The sequence below is a fragment of the Drosophila obscura genome, unplaced genomic scaffold (assembly GCF_018151105.1).
Source record: "Drosophila obscura isolate BZ-5 IFL unplaced genomic scaffold, ASM1815110v1 contig_186, whole genome shotgun sequence".
Taxonomy (NCBI): Eukaryota; Metazoa; Arthropoda; class Insecta; order Diptera; family Drosophilidae; genus Drosophila; species Drosophila obscura.
Window position 1 is genome coordinate 980,007 of NW_024542774.1, and position 16,666 is coordinate 996,672.

The 16,666-nt window shown below is 43.6% G+C and overlaps 3 protein-coding genes across 5 annotated transcripts in view; 2 read left to right on the top strand and 1 right to left on the bottom strand.

The window, feature by feature from the left end:
• Nucleotides 1–689: 689 nt before the first annotated feature.
• Nucleotides 690–2,699, bottom strand: LOC111072599 (zinc finger and BTB domain-containing protein 41). 2 transcript variants are annotated; one of them, XM_022364574.2, is made up of 2 exons: nt 1,839–2,699; nt 1,588–1,777 (listed from the first exon to the last, which is right to left on the bottom strand). In XM_022364574.2, exons 1-2 carry the CDS (start codon nt 2,677–2,679, stop codon nt 1,677–1,679), a joined length of 942 nt encoding a protein of 313 aa, XP_022220266.2. In that variant the 5' UTR covers nt 2,680–2,699; the 3' UTR covers nt 1,588–1,676. The 2 variants fall into 2 exon arrangements, with proteins under 2 accessions (XP_022220265.2, XP_022220266.2); XM_022364573.2 differs by having other exon boundaries at nt 690–2,699.
• An 80-nt stretch (nt 2,700–2,779) lies between these two features.
• LOC111072600 (U6 small nuclear RNA (adenine-(43)-N(6))-methyltransferase) lies at nt 2,780–4,012 on the top strand. Its single transcript, XM_022364575.1, has 4 exons — nt 2,780–2,972; nt 3,048–3,258; nt 3,310–3,721; nt 3,781–4,012. The coding sequence occupies exons 1-4, from the start codon at nt 2,856–2,858 to the stop codon at nt 3,956–3,958; spliced, it is 918 nt and encodes a 305-aa protein (XP_022220267.1). The 5' UTR covers nt 2,780–2,855; the 3' UTR covers nt 3,959–4,012.
• A 6,026-nt stretch (nt 4,013–10,038) lies between these two features.
• Nucleotides 10,039–16,666, top strand: part of LOC111072601 — a 41,067-nt gene continuing 34,439 nt past the window's right edge. The window contains exon 1 of one of the 2 annotated variants that reach the window (XM_022364577.2): nt 10,039–10,951. In XM_022364577.2, the coding sequence (XP_022220269.1) occupies nt 10,639–10,951 (313 nt within the window). In that variant the 5' untranslated portion in view covers nt 10,039–10,638. The remainder of the gene's footprint in view (nt 10,952–16,666) is intronic. The other variant, XM_022364576.2, reaches the window with a different exon arrangement.

Below are 16,666 nucleotides of genomic sequence, written 5' to 3' on the forward strand. Positions count from 1 at the left end.
TATTAAGGTTCAAAAAAAAACAGCATAAAACGAATTTGTCGTCGTTTTGTGGCGTTGCCAGGCTCGTGCAATTCGTAGTTGCTGCGGGCTGCCATACTGTGATTTTTCGTGATATGAAATTCGTCAATTTTGATATTCAGCTTAATATTACTAGATAGTTGGCCCTCTCAGCCGTAAACAAATAATTTTGTCCGATAGATACATAAATTTTGTTCAGGATTGATTAGTTTTTAGAACTCTTTTTCATTGGATTGTTTACATATTAAGGTTCCAACAAAAACGGCCAAAGCATAAAACTTAAATGTTGACTAAATGTTACGGCAGTTATGCGTATGTACTTTTGTATACCTTATTTCTTTTAATTGGTGTTAAATGTTTTGTTCCAAGCTCCATTGAAACATTGACATGTTTTTTACATATTAATGCACATGTTTGTGTGTTATAAATACATTTATCCCGGTTCTGATACCTATTATTGGTAGTCGTGAGCTGCAAAACTTTGTTAAAATCTTTAGAACAGAGAAGTAGTTTCTGCATTAATTGGAGCCTGAAATTACAAACAATATCTCAAGTCCATAATATCCATTTTCCCAAGGTATGCAGATTGTTGCTCATTCCGTGCCAAAGTTGCACAACAATGCTGCTACTTCCTTTCCCCATGTTGCTTAAAAATACCAGATTGATCTGGTTTAATTTTGGTATATTTTGACGGTTTCGATTTAAATTTAAAAAGAGCTATAGAAGTTTAAAAATATTAATCAGTCATGTACGGCTTCCTCTTTTCTCTCTATCTCTTATCAAATTATCCCTATGCTTTCTTGATTTTAAGTGTCTGTGCATAGTTCCAATAATCGTGTGATCACAAGTGCCGCAGTAGTTAACTTGTTCGGGTTTCTGGAATCTACACGGCTCCGAGCCAACTGATTCCTGTCGCTCGTTGGATTGTTCCAAGGAATTTTTTCTATCCGCTTTGATTGCTTTTGATTTTGCAACATTTCGCTTGTGCTTGATGGTCTGGAAATGCTGATTGATGTCGCCTTTGAGGGTGACGCCACACGGCTCACAGTGTACTGGAACTGATCTTCGGCCTTTGAAAGGCTTCACCTCTAGAGTTTCGCCCCGATCCATCGCAACTTGGGCCAACTGATCCAGGTGCCTCTGGCTCTGGCAGTGACGCTTATAATTGCTCTTATCCTTGATGGTGAGATCACAGACCTCGCAGTGGATTTTCTTCGTCATTAGATGGACCGCTTTCCGGTGGACTTGCATCAAGCCCTGGCTGTAGAAGGCCAATCCACAGATTTCGCACGAAAACTCCCTCCGGTGTAGATGTTTTTTGTTCATGTGCTCCTTTAGAAGGAAGTTGTTGCCCAACTCTTGGGAGCAGATGCTGCAAACCGGCTTGGGTTGCTTTCTGTTCACCTTCGGTGGTCCACGCTGCAGGCGCAGCTTCTCTCGATGCTTCTTAATGGCCTCACGGCACTCTTGGGCAGAGTGAGCGCAGCAACATCGACTCACTGTGGGCATTTGGCATATCAGACATGGCTTCCTTCGCTGATGCAGCCGGGACACATGAGCCCTCAGGGCAGACCATATTTGAAATCTCCAGCGGCAGCTGCGACACTTGAAGGGCCGGTATCGCAGACGACAGGCAATGCGAACTCTTTTCTGATGCTTCAGAAGACAGAGACGGGTACGGAACGACCGCCTACAGGTGGGGCACGACCTGGTGGTGTCCATGGACTGTTCTTGATGACGGCGCATGTGCAACTGATGACTGAAAGGAAAATTATACTCGTGATTACATCGCGGACATTTGCTGAGAGGGCAACGTTTACGTTTCAATGGCCCCACTCTCAGTTCCTTGAAAAAGTCGAGGTGGACGCCCTGGGGTATGGGTATGCTGATAATCATCTCCTGGACCTTAGCAGGCGACTGGTTCAATTCCACTTCCTGTTGCCTTTGGTCCTCCAACAGCTGTTTGTAGGTTTCATTTTCCATAAGTTGTCCGAAGGCGCCGCGCCTCACGTTCCTTTTCATGTGGGAGGAGAGCATGTGTTGAAGGTAGTAGCTCCGATAGCAGATCCGACAGTGCCAGTTGTCGCTCATGTTGTGCACACGCTGATGCGCTTCCACCTGCTGGAGGGTTCGCCAGGGCCATTTCTCACAGTCCAGGCAGCCGCATCGCAGTCCCGGATAGGATGGGGCCACAGCTCTTGGTCGGAGCGCTCCATGTGCCTCGGCCCCACATAGAAGACCTACAGCGCGTCGATAACCAGTTGTAATGGTGTCCATAATCCCCACTAGCTTGCTAAGATCCACCTGCCTCCGTCTCGATGTAAATGCATCACCAATCACCTTATAATCCTCATGAAGATTGGCCTTGTAGAAATTATTTGTCCAGAAATTGTCGCACGTTTGTGCGGATTGTAGCAGCAGCATCATATCCACTGTGCTGAACCGCATCATTTTCTGGACATCACCGGCAATGGAGGGGGACGTAACAGGTTCGCCATTGAAGGCAACGTATTTTTGGCTGAATCCCCGACAACATTTACATTGACAATCACAGGAGCTGGGGCAGGGCGTTGTACTTGTTGCACTTTTGTCATTTGTCAAGGCTGGTAAGCCAGCGGTGAAGTTTTCAAACGTAATTAACAATTTTCCAGGCCAAGACATGTTGCGGCTGCGCAGCTCCGTTTGCGTATTATACTAGTATATACAAATATACAATCGCCGATATATCGGTATTTTAAACCATCGACTGAAGGACTATCGATGGTTTTGCAGCCAAACGCCAATCAGCTGTTACAGTTTCGCGGCATTTTGCAAATTAACGAAACTAAACAAATCAAATGGTTAGCAATAAAAAAGACAAGTATGCTATGCATCCGCGCAATATTCTGCGTGTGCCGCCCGACTACACCAAGCTGGCCATCAAGCACAGGGATTTCAGACAAGTCTGTGAATTGGTAAGTGGCATCTACTTGATACAGCCACAGCCAGCCACAAACAGCAGAATTTTAATGCAAATTCTCTTTAAACAGGAACTAAATGGCAAAGTGTCGGTTAATTTTCGCAATGAAAAGACCTTGCGCGAACTGACGAAGATGCTGCTTAAAGAATATTTTGAATTAAATGTGGATTTTGCACCCGGCAGCTTGGTGCCCACTTTGGCCCTGCGTTTGAACTACGTCCTCTGGCTGGAGGATATGCTGCAGCCGCTCAGCTTAGAGACTGTGAGCGGCATTGATATTGGCAAGTTTTGTACTCATCATTAGCAATGTATTCATTAACAACTTTCCGCAGGTTGTGGCTCCTCTTGCATTTACTCGTTGCTTGGCGCCAAAAAGAACGGCTGGAACATGCTGGCCCTTGAGTCGAAGCAACAAAACATTGACTATGCACGGCAGAATGTCAAGCGAAACAACCTAGAAGACCGTATTGAAGTCTATGCCCAGCCAGATAAGTCCAACATCTTCAAGAGCTATTTCGAGTCGGAGAAACTGAAGAAGGAATTTCACTTTTGCCTGTGTAATCCACCCTTCTTCGACTCAAACTCCCCCAATCCGTTCGGGGGCAATACTCGCAATCCCCAGAGACGGCCAGCGCCCAACAACGTGCGCACAGGCAGCGCCGAGGAGCTGACTTGTGAGGGGGGCGAGGTGCAGTTCGTTCAGCGCATCATTGAGGAGAGCCAGCTTAACCAGCAGCGCGTGCTGTGAGTCAATCTTGATTAGGGATAAGTTGCTTAAATTGAATTTACGTTGACATTTGCAGCATCTTCACCAGCATGCTGGGTGTTAAGGCCAACGTGCCCAAGATACTGGACTACCTGAAGGAACGTCAGATTAGCAACATTACCACCACGGAGTTTCATCAGGGGCACACCACACGCTGGGCTGTAGCCTGGAGCTACCAAGCAACGCCTCTAAGCCCCGGAACACAATGTAATTGAGTTGCTACCAACTAGGAATAAAGTTCAGTTGCAGCAGCTGCACATAAAACTCAACTGTGACCTTCACATGGCCTGGTCTACATATGTTCTTCTACTACTAATGTAAGTCCATTGCCTTTTTGGGCATTTCGTGCCGTCAAAAAGCTTTTCCACTAAATGGAAATTTGCATGTCAATGCTCACTTTACCGCCACCCACACACGAACACACGCTTCGTATAAAGAAATTATCGTTTCGCTTTTTATCACTGACCAAAGTTGACCCAACACCGCGGCAGCCCGGAACTGGACAAACAGAAAGAGCAACAGAAGAGGGAATATGAACACGCACCCACACTCTAGGCGAGTAGCAGGTGCTGGCGTTAGCTTTTCCACACCTTTGGCCCCAGGAATTTGAGTTGTCCAAAGAGCATGGTATGTTCTTGCAAATTGTACTAATCCTACCGGAAATATACTCTAAGCTGTAACGTTTCCATTGCTATAATTATAATCAGTATATTTCGAACGCTCTGTGGGTAATCTTGTGATCGAGAGAGTCTTCTTAATTGAATGGGATTATATCCGAATCCTTTGCTAGAAAGGGCATCCACGTTGCCTTTGCCTTTACTCTACCCATGACCTCTGTTTTCAGTTTGCCTTTGAGAAGCTTTTCATGGCTTTGCTGTTGTTGGCCAATATGTATTGTTGTTGGTGTTGGCTTTTATGGTATTTCAACACGTTAAGGTGAAAAAAAACAACGTAATTAAAATGCATGTCGTAGGGTTTTCAGTTTGAAACGATGGTTTCAGGCTGCGTCATGCGCTGAAGGTGCGCCCAGGGTTTGTTTGTTTTTGTTGCTGTTGTGAATTTTGTAGCTCCGATGGGCGTACTCTAGGTGTACCCTTGCCCTCACACAGCCGAATGGTTGCCATTCATTCTGATTTGGATTGGGGCTTAAGTTACTATGGGTCCCCGTCCCCAGTGAGTGCTCTTTGTAATTTTCTAGCTATTATCTTAATTTCAGAAACCCTACAGCTCACCCACACACAGAAACCTACATACAGTTCGGGACACGTGTTCCTGGGGCTAGGGCTTGCCTCTCCTGCTGTACGTAATTGTTAATTAAAAACGCGGCCAGGTCACGTATTGTGTGTGAATGGGGTAGTCCGTTGGAGGTGGAGGTGTCGAATTACAACCGTAAAACCCCGAAACATTCGGATTTATTGCGGCCAAGTTCCTTGTTCTTTTGGGTCCGAGTCTTTTATTGGCACTCGTTAAATTGTTTAGAAAATAAGTTTATGGGCGACCATAACGCTAAAAAAAATGCCCGCTTGTAAAATTGAGTTTGTAATACATTTTTAATGTATTGGAACATTATTTAGGATATTTTGGGTGAGAGATAAGTGATTGTTGGACTGAAGTCCGGAGAAGTGTTGTGAATTTTGGGTTTGGTTATGTCTTTGATTAACCTATTAAATTTAAGGCTTTCCTTTTCATTTTTAGCATGCGACTGACTCGTGAAGGACCTCTCCAATCTTTGCAAAGTTATCAAAGTTCCAACACCAATCAATTTCCAAAAAATCATCCATCAAGCAAATCAGGAAACGTGCCAAAAAAGGACCATCTAGTCAATGACCAGGCAAATGTATATACATACATATGTATGTATGTATGTATGGACACTGGGGTTGCGTTTCGTTCTCTGGACGTTGATATGCAATGACTGCATACATCCTTTTGTTAGTGTCAGAGACTATGCGTTTCTGCAGCATTGTCTTTAGTTGTACAGCGAATAGTGCAATTATGGCTGGCCATGTGTGCAATAAGCTGATGGAAAATGCGGCTTAAATGCAGGTTCAGGTCTAAGGTCGCTGGGGTGCTGAATGGGGGGGGAACGCTGCATGGTGCTGCTGCCGTGCGATAACAGAACAATATTTTCGACGAGGCGAGTATAAATCGAAATATGATGCTGCTTCCGTGCGTTAACACAGCAAGCTGTTCTTGGAATTTGAGACCTTAATTTCCGAAACATTTTTTTGGTCCATACAAATAAGCGCAATCCTAATGTACTTATGTGTATGTATTTTAAAGTCAACCAAATGGGGCGTAGCTCTTTAAGGGGATAAACCAAGAGTGAGGCGTGGTGGAATATCCTGACGGCACGTAACGAGCTGCCAGACAGCGGCGTCTGTTGCAATTGGCAGCAGGCTGCTGCTTGCTTCTCGTTTGCCCGATGCTCGTCTCCGGCATGTTCGTGCACCTAAATGCATGCCCATTGTCATGTCACATACATATGTGATATGTGTGCGACTGTATATCAGATACATTCACTTAATGCATTGAAAAGCTAGGGGGGGAAAAACGAAACCAAAAGGATACAGGCAGCCAATGCAAATGGCCTGCCCCGGGTCGGTCGATGTCGATTTCGCTGTCTGTGTGGATGGGTACTTCAGTTTCTGCCTCAATTTCTGTGGCGTGTGTGTCATTCATGTAACCTTTCAATAAACATGTGTGTGGGTGTGTGTGTGTGGGGGAGCTATAGTTGTGGAGCTGACTGAAGGAGGTGTGGCAGTCTGCAGTCGTGGCATGCAACGCCCCAGTCGTGTAATTGAACTGGCAATTTCCATGTGTGCTGTGTGTGTGTGTGTCGTCTATGCATAGAGCAGAGAACTCTTGAATGTGATTTTAAAGTCAACATTGAGCACTTCTGACATACGAACTGTCATTTTTTGGTTTGCCGCTTGTCTGCCTGTCTGTCACGCCCCCTCATGCATCCATATGCCCAACCCCATCTGTTATGCCTCCCAGACACAGAGAGATAGCCCTTATCCCCTTAGCCATCTATTGTCTGCTCATATTGCCGGTTAATATTGGCTTGGCATGCAGCCAGAGCGACAGGCGCCGGCTAGCAATTGCATGGGTATGAGAGTATGGGCAATGAATGCTGCTGCCATCCATGCAATATGCAACACTTTTCCTAAAGCCAAACGAATTCGAGGGGAAACTCGCCCTAAATTGAATGGTTTACCATCATTAATTAAATCACACACAACGAATATTTCAGTTCAGCGCCTTTTTGACTCGCACGTCCAGTAGGGCGTATGATTAATTGGCATACCACAGAAACAGTTCACCAAATATCCTATCCGTAAATGTATCGTGTCCCGACTAATTCAATTATCCTTAGCGAGTTTCCGTGTATTCTGCCAAGGGGAAACACACAAATCAGCCCGTCAGATGAACTCGACAACAAATGATGGTGACAAAACGAATTGTTGTATCGCACAGGTTAATGTGTGCAAAATGACATCAGATATGAGGGAAGTACATACATACATAGATAAATGTCAAAGGTCGGAAGTCAAATAAATAATGAGGCAGAAATGTGTCAGGATAGGACAGGACACTGTTGTCAAATAAACAAAGAAGAACAAAGACAAATAATAATCAAAATCTGAAGACAACAGAATCAGAAAATTTTCAAGAGATAAATTAAATAGTTGACAAGATACTCTACTTAGAAATCAGAACAAATACAAACAAAATTATATAATTTCTTAGAATATTTTGCTATTAGCGAGCACCTTAAAATAAACTACATACATACATCTTAAAGTTGAGTCTCTTCAATGTTCATTTTAAATTTATTGTGAGTACTTCTAGTAGACCTGAAAATTGTTGCGGACCGCTGAACTTCAGACTTCGGACAGGAAAAAAAAAATGAAACGGACGTGAAAAACTTTCCAGTTGGCAGACATCCCAGGAGCATACTCGTACAACAACAAAAAAGAAATAAAATATACCCAAAGTCAGCCGGCGGTAAATGAGAGGGTGTTTGAATGGACAGAGCAAAGGGCAGGCATGCCATTCGATGCTGTTTAGGTGTTTAGTGCCAGAGCTCAGGGCAGGACAGGACAGGGCAGCGTGGCGTATACGTAATTTTACACAAAGGCATTGAGAAAAATCGAAAAGCCTGAAATTTCATCTAAAAACAAAGCTATTTATATTCTTTGTGGAGAATAATGACTTGGCATTTGCGCCGGCAAATGATGCGCAAAGTTTTGGGTACCAAGATCTTTCCTCTAGACACTCTGCCAGCCCATCCATCGCTCTTGTCTCGAGTTGTCAGTCATCTTATCAGCACGCCTGCCCCCCCCCCAAAAAAGGGTTTATGTGTCGCACGCGTTTTTGACATCATGGGGAAATGCTTCAAGTCCCCGCAGACCGACAGACAGGGATTGCCAGTCAGTCAAGAACAAGTTGGAATTTGTGGCCCATGCGTTTTCACACCATGTTTTTCGGAGCCTGCCTTGACATGTTTTGGGTGCGCACATTCACGCTTTTCAAGGCTGTCTCCAGTTCTGTGGTAAAGCACGACAGTTGCTGCCGTCTCTTGTTCGGATCGTTGTTGTTGCTGCCTCTTATCTGAGTGCAACTACTCGTGCAGCAGAGCACAAGAGAGCCGCAGCTGTTTCCTGGCTCTTCACACTTAATTGCTGGCCTTTCTGTCTAGGCTCTTGCTTTAGATAGTTAAGGAAGATTAAACGAAAATTTGAAGAAGATTACCACAAGTTTTCCCAAGTGCTTTCTACTTGATATGCTTTGAAATCTGAGAAATTTTAAAGCATTTACCACACCCATTTTTTCTATAAGTTTCAGCTTAAATCAGCTTTAAATCAACCTTTTAACCATTTTTATTATTTTTAATGTATATATAGAGATTAATTTTCATTATTTTTTCATTTTTTGTGTTTGTGTCATTACATATATTTTTCACTTTAAAAAATGCAGCTGTAATTGGCAAATATTTCCATTTCCATACAGGGTGTTCTCCGCTGAATTTCGAATTAAATTTTGTGCCGCATTTAATATGTAAAAGAACATTTGCATATGTGGGCTAACCTGGGCTCCATTTTTGATTAAAAATACGCATGAAGGTTACATATGTATTATATTTACATACGAGTGTGCTCGTCGGCCTCCACTTCAACTAGCCGGAACGCACTTTCCTTAATGGCCACGGCACCCTGTGTGCTTAGAGCAGCCATAAAGGAGGCCTGGGATAGGGAAAAAGATAGGGAGATAGGGATAAGGATGGACAGAATAGGGAAGTAGATAGAGAGGAATGGAACGAAACCAACCACAATACAGGCTTACCAATTCATTTGCTAGTGCCTCAGAAACCCTCAGACCGACGGAACAGACAGACTGAAAGTCAGCATTTCTGTGCAAGATTCGAGTCGAAGAGCCAACTTCCTAAAAGCCGAAACAGGCGCAGCCAAAAATAAACACACGCCAAGCCAGAGAAGAGGAAAGAAGATAGCTAGTGGCAGCTGAGAAACAGCAGCAGAGGAAGGAGAGGGAGAGGCAGATAGAGGGAAAACAGTTAGTTTTATGAATTGCTTTCTGGCCAAATGAGAAGCCAAGAAGCAACACAAGAACGCATTCATTGATATCTTTATGGATGAGGTCTCCCCTTTTGTAGTATTGTATTTTATTTGCCATGGTCCGGGTCCGGGTTCTTCCTTCAACCATTCACGGCTTTTCACGGCTGGCCACACGGCTGGCTGCACGTAACTGTCTGTGTGTTGCCGGAGTGGCATTGGGAGTGGGTGTGGGAGTGGGAGTGTGACCGTAGCTTCTGCCATGATGATGATGCCATTGCCTTTGACAATGCCCCGGCTGCTGCGGATTCTGTTGCTGCCGCAACGGATTTTGTGGCCCACTCTTAGGGTGCTGTGTGTGTGTATCTGTGTGCCTCTGTCGACTGTCGGCTTTGGCGGTCGGTTTGTTTATTTGCGAAAAAGTTTTGCAGCCAAAGCAGCAGTCAGAGCAGCAGTGCTCTCTCTTTTGCTCACTCGCCTGCTCTCAGATTTGGTAATTTTGTAGCCTGCACAGTGGTTGAATGTAAGAAGAAAACTGAAGTTTTTCGAACAGTCTACAGCAGGAACAAAGAGACATCCATTTATACATATGTATTAAATAGACAGTCAGTCTCTCGTATGCGCGATAATTGGAAATCCGTACGTAAAGCCAGCGACTCTATTTGTATAAGCTTTGCCCACTGTGGCCCCACTGTCTGAGAGAGAGAGAGAGCACTGTGAGAGCTCTCTCGGGCACGCTCTCTCTCTCGCCTGGTTTTGAGTGTCGTTGACTGCCGCAAAGCGTTTGTTGAGCTCGGAGTTGCTGCTGCTCCTGCAGGATGGCGGGCATTCAGGGTCCTGGCCATTCTTAGTGTTGACGCGTCGCTGGGCTTTGTCAGTTGTGCCTGAGCTTGTGCCAGAGACAGTCAGTGAGTCAGTCAGCGAGTCTGTGAGCGAGTCTGGTTTCCGTTTCCGTTTAGCAAGTCCCTGGCTGGTAATCTGTGGTTGTGTACCTTTTTCTAACTGCTTTTATAGACATTCAAAATATTGAAAATAAATTTGAAAAAATCCACGCCATATTTTTCTAACAATTTTATGCAAAAAGGTTTCTACTCGTGAGCTGATTGCCCAAATAAATACAAAAAATAAATAAATACAAACAACAAGTATAGCTTATAAACTTGTGTGTGTGTGTGCGACTGTGTATGTGTGTGTGTGTGTGAGTGTGTGCGCGCTTGTGTGAGCAATTGATTAAACAAAAGGCAATTGGTAACCTAGGCCAACTGGAATTATAGAGACCACCCCACCAATACAAGTGACTTAAAATCAAATCAAATATAATGGGCTGCAACACCAGCCAGGAGCTGAAGACGAAGGATGGCGCCGCCATCGACGCGGTCAGCAATGGGGAGCCGGAGCCGAGTGCTCCGCAAATGGAGAACGTAGGTCTCCAGTCCTCCGCAAAGTCCTCAAACAATCATACAAATCACGCCAAATCAAATTCAATTACCTCCAATGGTGATGCCAAGGCGCCGAACGTCGGCGGCAGTGGTGGAGGCGGAGGCGCCTCATCCGAAGCAACAAATGGCATTGATCGTCCATTCGATAAGGCGGCAATCACGGAACTCGATGACGTCGACGACGAGGACGAAGGTAAGGCTGGGGCGCTTTCAACTTCCTGAACTAATCCTTAATACGCCATACATTTGTACATTCATAACTAAATCTATTCAACATCCTCTCTTTGTGTGTATGTGTGTGTGTGTCTGTGTACTGTGCGCTGTGTATGTGTGTGTGTGTGTGTGTGTGGGAGAATTTAACGTAATCCCTTGTCCATGGGATTCATTATTATTTATTAGATCAACATGCTGTGAGCACTTCTTTAACCCAGTTGCTCGCACTTACCCCCACGCCGCTCTGTGCTTAATGGTGTCGCAAATATAAATTGTTGCCCTATACACGCATATACATATACATGTACATATATACCTATCTATAAATATAGATTACACTGCACTCCATTACACTTCACTACATCCGCAAGAATTTGATGTGACCATGGCAAATTTGTGTAAGATTCTTAACTTAGTTAAGTAGGCAGCCACGTTGATGGCCGCTGTTTGCCTTGAGGCGAGGCTCGGCCAGAGGCCAAGATTTTCCTAATGCACATTATCGCAGTTCATGTTCCCGTTTATGTTATCTAATAATCGTAGCCCGAATATAATTTTATGGCTGGGCGATATACGATATACGCAACATCACAATACAAATTCCATTGCGTTCTTTTTGGGGCGCAATTCGTGATTATGACTTACATACATTCGTATGTGTGTATGTATGTATGTGAGAGTAATGTGACGATGTCGTTTATTCGGTTGCGAAGAAAAGCTTTTAATGCGGTCTGCGTGGAAAACACAGAGAGAATAAGGTGAAGCATAATATAATATAAAATAATGAGCATACGTTAACATAAGTGGATCTTGTTTAGCAGACATCCGACAGGGAATTCTCTGGCAGTAATTGAATTTACTATACGTTTATGGAAATGTGGTTATTACTCTCTCTTAAGAAAACAGTAATTTCAAATGTAATATTTTTATTTATTTTAAGTTTTACTCATTTAAAAATAACCCAGAATAAGTTCAGAAACTTTTTTTCTCGCTTCACAAGAGTCAAAAGTTCAGTTTAGTTAGGGCCATTTGCAAAGCTCGAAACGAGAGAGACTGAACCGCGAAATTTCATTTTTCCTTTTTCATAAGTTTTTTGCGGTTATTTGCTTTTTGTTGATAGAACGAAAATTGTATGAACAAGCGACGATGCCGAGCTGAGAGCGCACAGCATTTCCACGGAATGACTCATAAATTACCGTAACGTGGTTTCCCCTGTGGCAGGTGCAGTCCTGCCCTTGCCAGAGCCAGTCGCAGTGGCAGCAGCAGAGCGGAGAGGTTTATTTAGCTGCCATTTCCGCACCGCTAACTGCTCATGCCCCTTGTTTTGGTCCCCAGTTGCCCGGGGGTGGTGCTGATAAATTGTTTAGCGACACTTTATCAATGGTGGTTCGGGTTGGGTTTTGTTGCGGGAAAAAGTGCAAAGTTACCCAGAAACTTCCGCCCTCTTAATGCCACAAATTATGATTATTGCTTGGCAATTTTCCTGCTGCTGCTCCAGCTTTCCCTGCCAGTATTTTTGTTGGTTCGGATGTTCCTTTTAATTTGGCAAAATACATTTTGTATACATGCGTTGGCGTATTTTAATTCCCTACGCAGAAACAATTTTCTTTCGCAGCTGAGAAAGTTCATGGTAATGTTAAAAAGGAGTTCCCACCCAAGTTGCCCCGGCTAATTAGTACTTGATGAATACTTTTGATGTTGCAAAGGTGGAAGCAATCTCAAGGAAGATTCCATGGAAAATAATGTACGCAAATTTGCGGAAAGTTTTCGAGACATTTCTGTGGGCTCTCGTGCTGCCTACAGTTGAACAACTTCTTGAGAATTTACCATTTCTTGAGTGGTTTTCTATAAATATTTACCAGACATTCCCATTTCTCTGTGCCCTTGGGATTGAGCTTACTATAAGCACTAAACTTTTGAGATCTCTCTCTGCAACGTTTTGATATGCCGCCGCAGTGGCATAAAAGGGAGCAGAACAGCAGGAGAACACACAAAACATAAAAACGAACTAAAGAAAATCGGGGCGTAACCCAAATCAACCATAAAACAGCCTCCACTTTTTGGGCAAACAAAAAATGTATTTCATATTACAAACACGTAGGCTGCTCTCCACTCCACTCTACTCTCCAGTCCTCCCCACCATTCCCGCCATTTTACGAGTTTTCCTTTTAGCTGCAACTGAAAATAAATTGAAAACATAAATCCGCAAATGGCCGAGCCGAGCGCTGAGTTAGCTCAACTCGGATTTTTTGTAGCCTGTCAACTAATTAGGAAATGCTGATGACGTTGTTAATTTCCTATCTTTATGGACTCGCTGAACGACGGGGAACCACGCCCAGGCGCAATTACCTGACAATTGAGGATAGGCCCGGCAGGATACGAGTATAAATTACGAATAAAGATATCAGAACATGCGTGGGCGACCTACGCCCAAATAAACAGGGCAGGAGTGGAGATGGTTAGAACATGCTAAGCTCTCGAAAGCCGCTTTCAGCCGCCTCCGCCTAATGTGAAATGCAAATAAGTCCCAGCCAGTCTCTTTGCTTCGCCTTGCCTATTGTTGTTGCCCCTCTAGACAGGCAATTAAATCATACAGGCAGACGTAGCCGGGTCGTGTGAATGAGAGGCAATTGAGACAAAGAGATGCTCTGCAGGGAAAGTGGAAAGTTGCTGTTGCGCCATCTCGACAGAAAGGGAATCATTTAGGTAAATAGGTGCCTTCAACCAAGATTACTACACATAGAAATAATATCCTTTATTATGGGAGTCAGTCAGCTGTTACTGGCGGTAAATTACACGTAGTTTTGTAACCATTTCCATATGCTTTGCCATCCTCTTACTATTACCCCATTTAAGTTAATCAAGAGCAGATTTCATACAAAGAACAGAAATGTCACTGGCATTTGCATAATTTTAATTAAATTTTTGCCTAGTCTTGAGCCAATTTGAAAGCGTTTTCAATTACAAAATGGAACTTTATAAGGCGTGTCCCTCTCCCATTCTGCTTTCATGATGCCACCAGCACAACTTGTTTGCTGTGGGGAATGTCTGGCTAATGTTGAACTAATTAAGAGTAAATGTTGAACTAATTGAGAGTAAATACGTTGTTCTACTTGCCACCGACAGGAGTCAATTTGATTTATTGAAAATGAAATGATTTCCACCTGATATACGCACACTGTTTGCTTTGGCTTTTCTTCTGAGGGTGTGGTCAAAGCCGTATTTGTTGCGTCGTCGCCCCAACGCCCGTCTGGGCCTCTGTAGAGGGGGTCTGGCGTGTCGTGTCGTGTCTTGTCTTGTGTTGTCGTGTCGCTGTCCGTGTTGATGATGTGCGTGGCTTTTGTCAGTGTAATTAGCGCAATTCCCGCTCTGAGGTGTGCCTCTGCGATGAGCTGTTTGTTTAGAATGTGGATGGTTAGATGGGGAAGGGTAATTCGATTCTAGGCAATTCCCAGTTTCTTTCAACTGCGCTGATAAAGTCATAGAACGGAAAATCATTGGCTATAAAGTATTTTCACACCAACACACAAACACATAGAAGGAAAAGACATTAAATTTAACAAGTCAAAAACATTAAAATTCAAATTTAGCAGAACGTTCACAGCCCATTTGGTTCGCCGTGCCACACAGGAAGCTATATCAATAACACGTATACGCCACGTCGGTCCCAACGCATTAATATCAATTTTCGGCATAGGAGAGGAGGATTGGTCTGGTCTAAAAATACTTTTCCGTTGGCAATGGCCTTGCCCACAAATGTGAGAAAAAAGGAAGGGAGAGGTGCGGCATTTATACACGAACTAAATGCATAAAAAAGTGGACACTCGGGTCGCATTAAAGTGCCGGCCAAAGCTAAACGTCCCAGATGCGTGCCCGAATATTATTTAATATATTTTGTCTGACTTCAGAGTGAAGAATGTCGGCGCCACTGCTGACATTATGCATACCACTGTGCGTGAGGGCTAGGGACAGCGACAGCGACCATTAATGCCACATCTGTATTTGTGTGTCTGTGTGTCTCTGTGTCCGTGCCCGTGCGACTAATGTCTGTGCAGAGGCTCTGATAAAATGCCTTTTAAACAGACGCGCAAAGAATTTCCTAAGCTCTGCAATTTGCGGCACCCCACCAAAGGAAATGATAAATTGAGATTTACTGGCGCTTCACCACAGCGAACATTTCCCATTCTATCCCAAAACGATGCTGCTCGGTTCAGGTTTACTCGTTATTACTCGTATTGTCATTGCTCTGCTTGGGTTAAAGTATTTCCGCAGCGACTGTTGATGCTGCCTTTTGGGATTTCCGTGGCGCTCCTCTTATTTTTTGTGTGTGCGTTCCCTGAATGGATTTCGCTTATTGGGTTGAAACGGATTTGCGGATTAATGGCACTCGTATTTCCTATACTTGTCCTTGGACTCGATTTGAATTGTTTTGATTTACTTGTGCGCCTTAACCTGCTGGCCGTCGTATTTATTTCTCTACGTCTTTATTTTGTCCCGTTTGTATTTCTTTTTTCTATTTCTTAAACAAATTTGTAACTAACTTTTTCCCTTTCTGGCCTTTGGTTTTCTTACTTTTCATTTTCTTGGGCCAGCAATTTCTCATACCTCTATCGTAATCCATTTTCAGCATCTTCTCTTCGAACTGAAATGAGCGGAATTCCAGAGGTTTTCTTGGGCAGAAGGACTTCCTGAATTTGCTTACTCCGGCTCTTGGGATTCGCTTATAAATTTATTATGGAGCAATTGATATGCCCCACATTATTTATGATGCCTATCAGTACAGTCTGACACATCTCCGAGCTCTCTCTTACGTCGCCCCGCTTTTGTCTGGCATTTGTCACTTGACGCAAATATATGCGCATAAAATTTGTATTCATACAGATACAGATACGAGCACACATATCTGGGATATTTGCCAGTCAGGGGAATACTTTTGGGCCGTGAATAATTAGCTGCGATTATTCTAGATCGGTTTAACAATAGTGTGCCGCCAAATGAAATATTTATAAGCAAATTCGTTTTGGAAACTAAATAAGAGGCAGTAAATATAATGTTGTGTAGTTGGTCTACTTATGTACATGCAACATAATGCTGAGTCATTAGGGCACCGCATTAATTTTTCATATCGGCTATCAATTGATAAGGCTTTGATTACTTTGCCCTCTCGTACCCTGGTAATAATTTTACTGTCAATTGAGGCCAAGGTTTCCCAAAATAGACTCGAATTTCTCATTATTAATAACTTTCTCAGTAGCAAAACTAGTTCCAACCCTAAGGAAAAGTTCAGCATAACCCGAAAACCAATTTCAAGCACGCAGCAGACAATGAAGAGCTTTTCAAACTGAAAATAGTTTCTGTGTCTGGTGTGCTCTACTTATGTGGCGGGCGCACAGTATACGAGTGTGTGTGTGTGTGTGTCGTCGTCCTAATCAAGAGCACACAACATAAAGGCTAATTGCACAAAGCCAATGTCATATAGCCAATGCCTCATTCTACATCCAACGACCCAATAAAGTGGCCCAGAGCAGCCAAACTGGCGACTAATGAAGTGCCATCCATTGTTATGCTCAAAGATGATAATGGATATTACACATATACTCGTGTATACTCGTACATACAAGTGTGTATACGTATTATACAAAATTTAATTAAAAACTGTGTGCTCAGTACTTAACAACGTTGGGACAAGTGAGGCGAG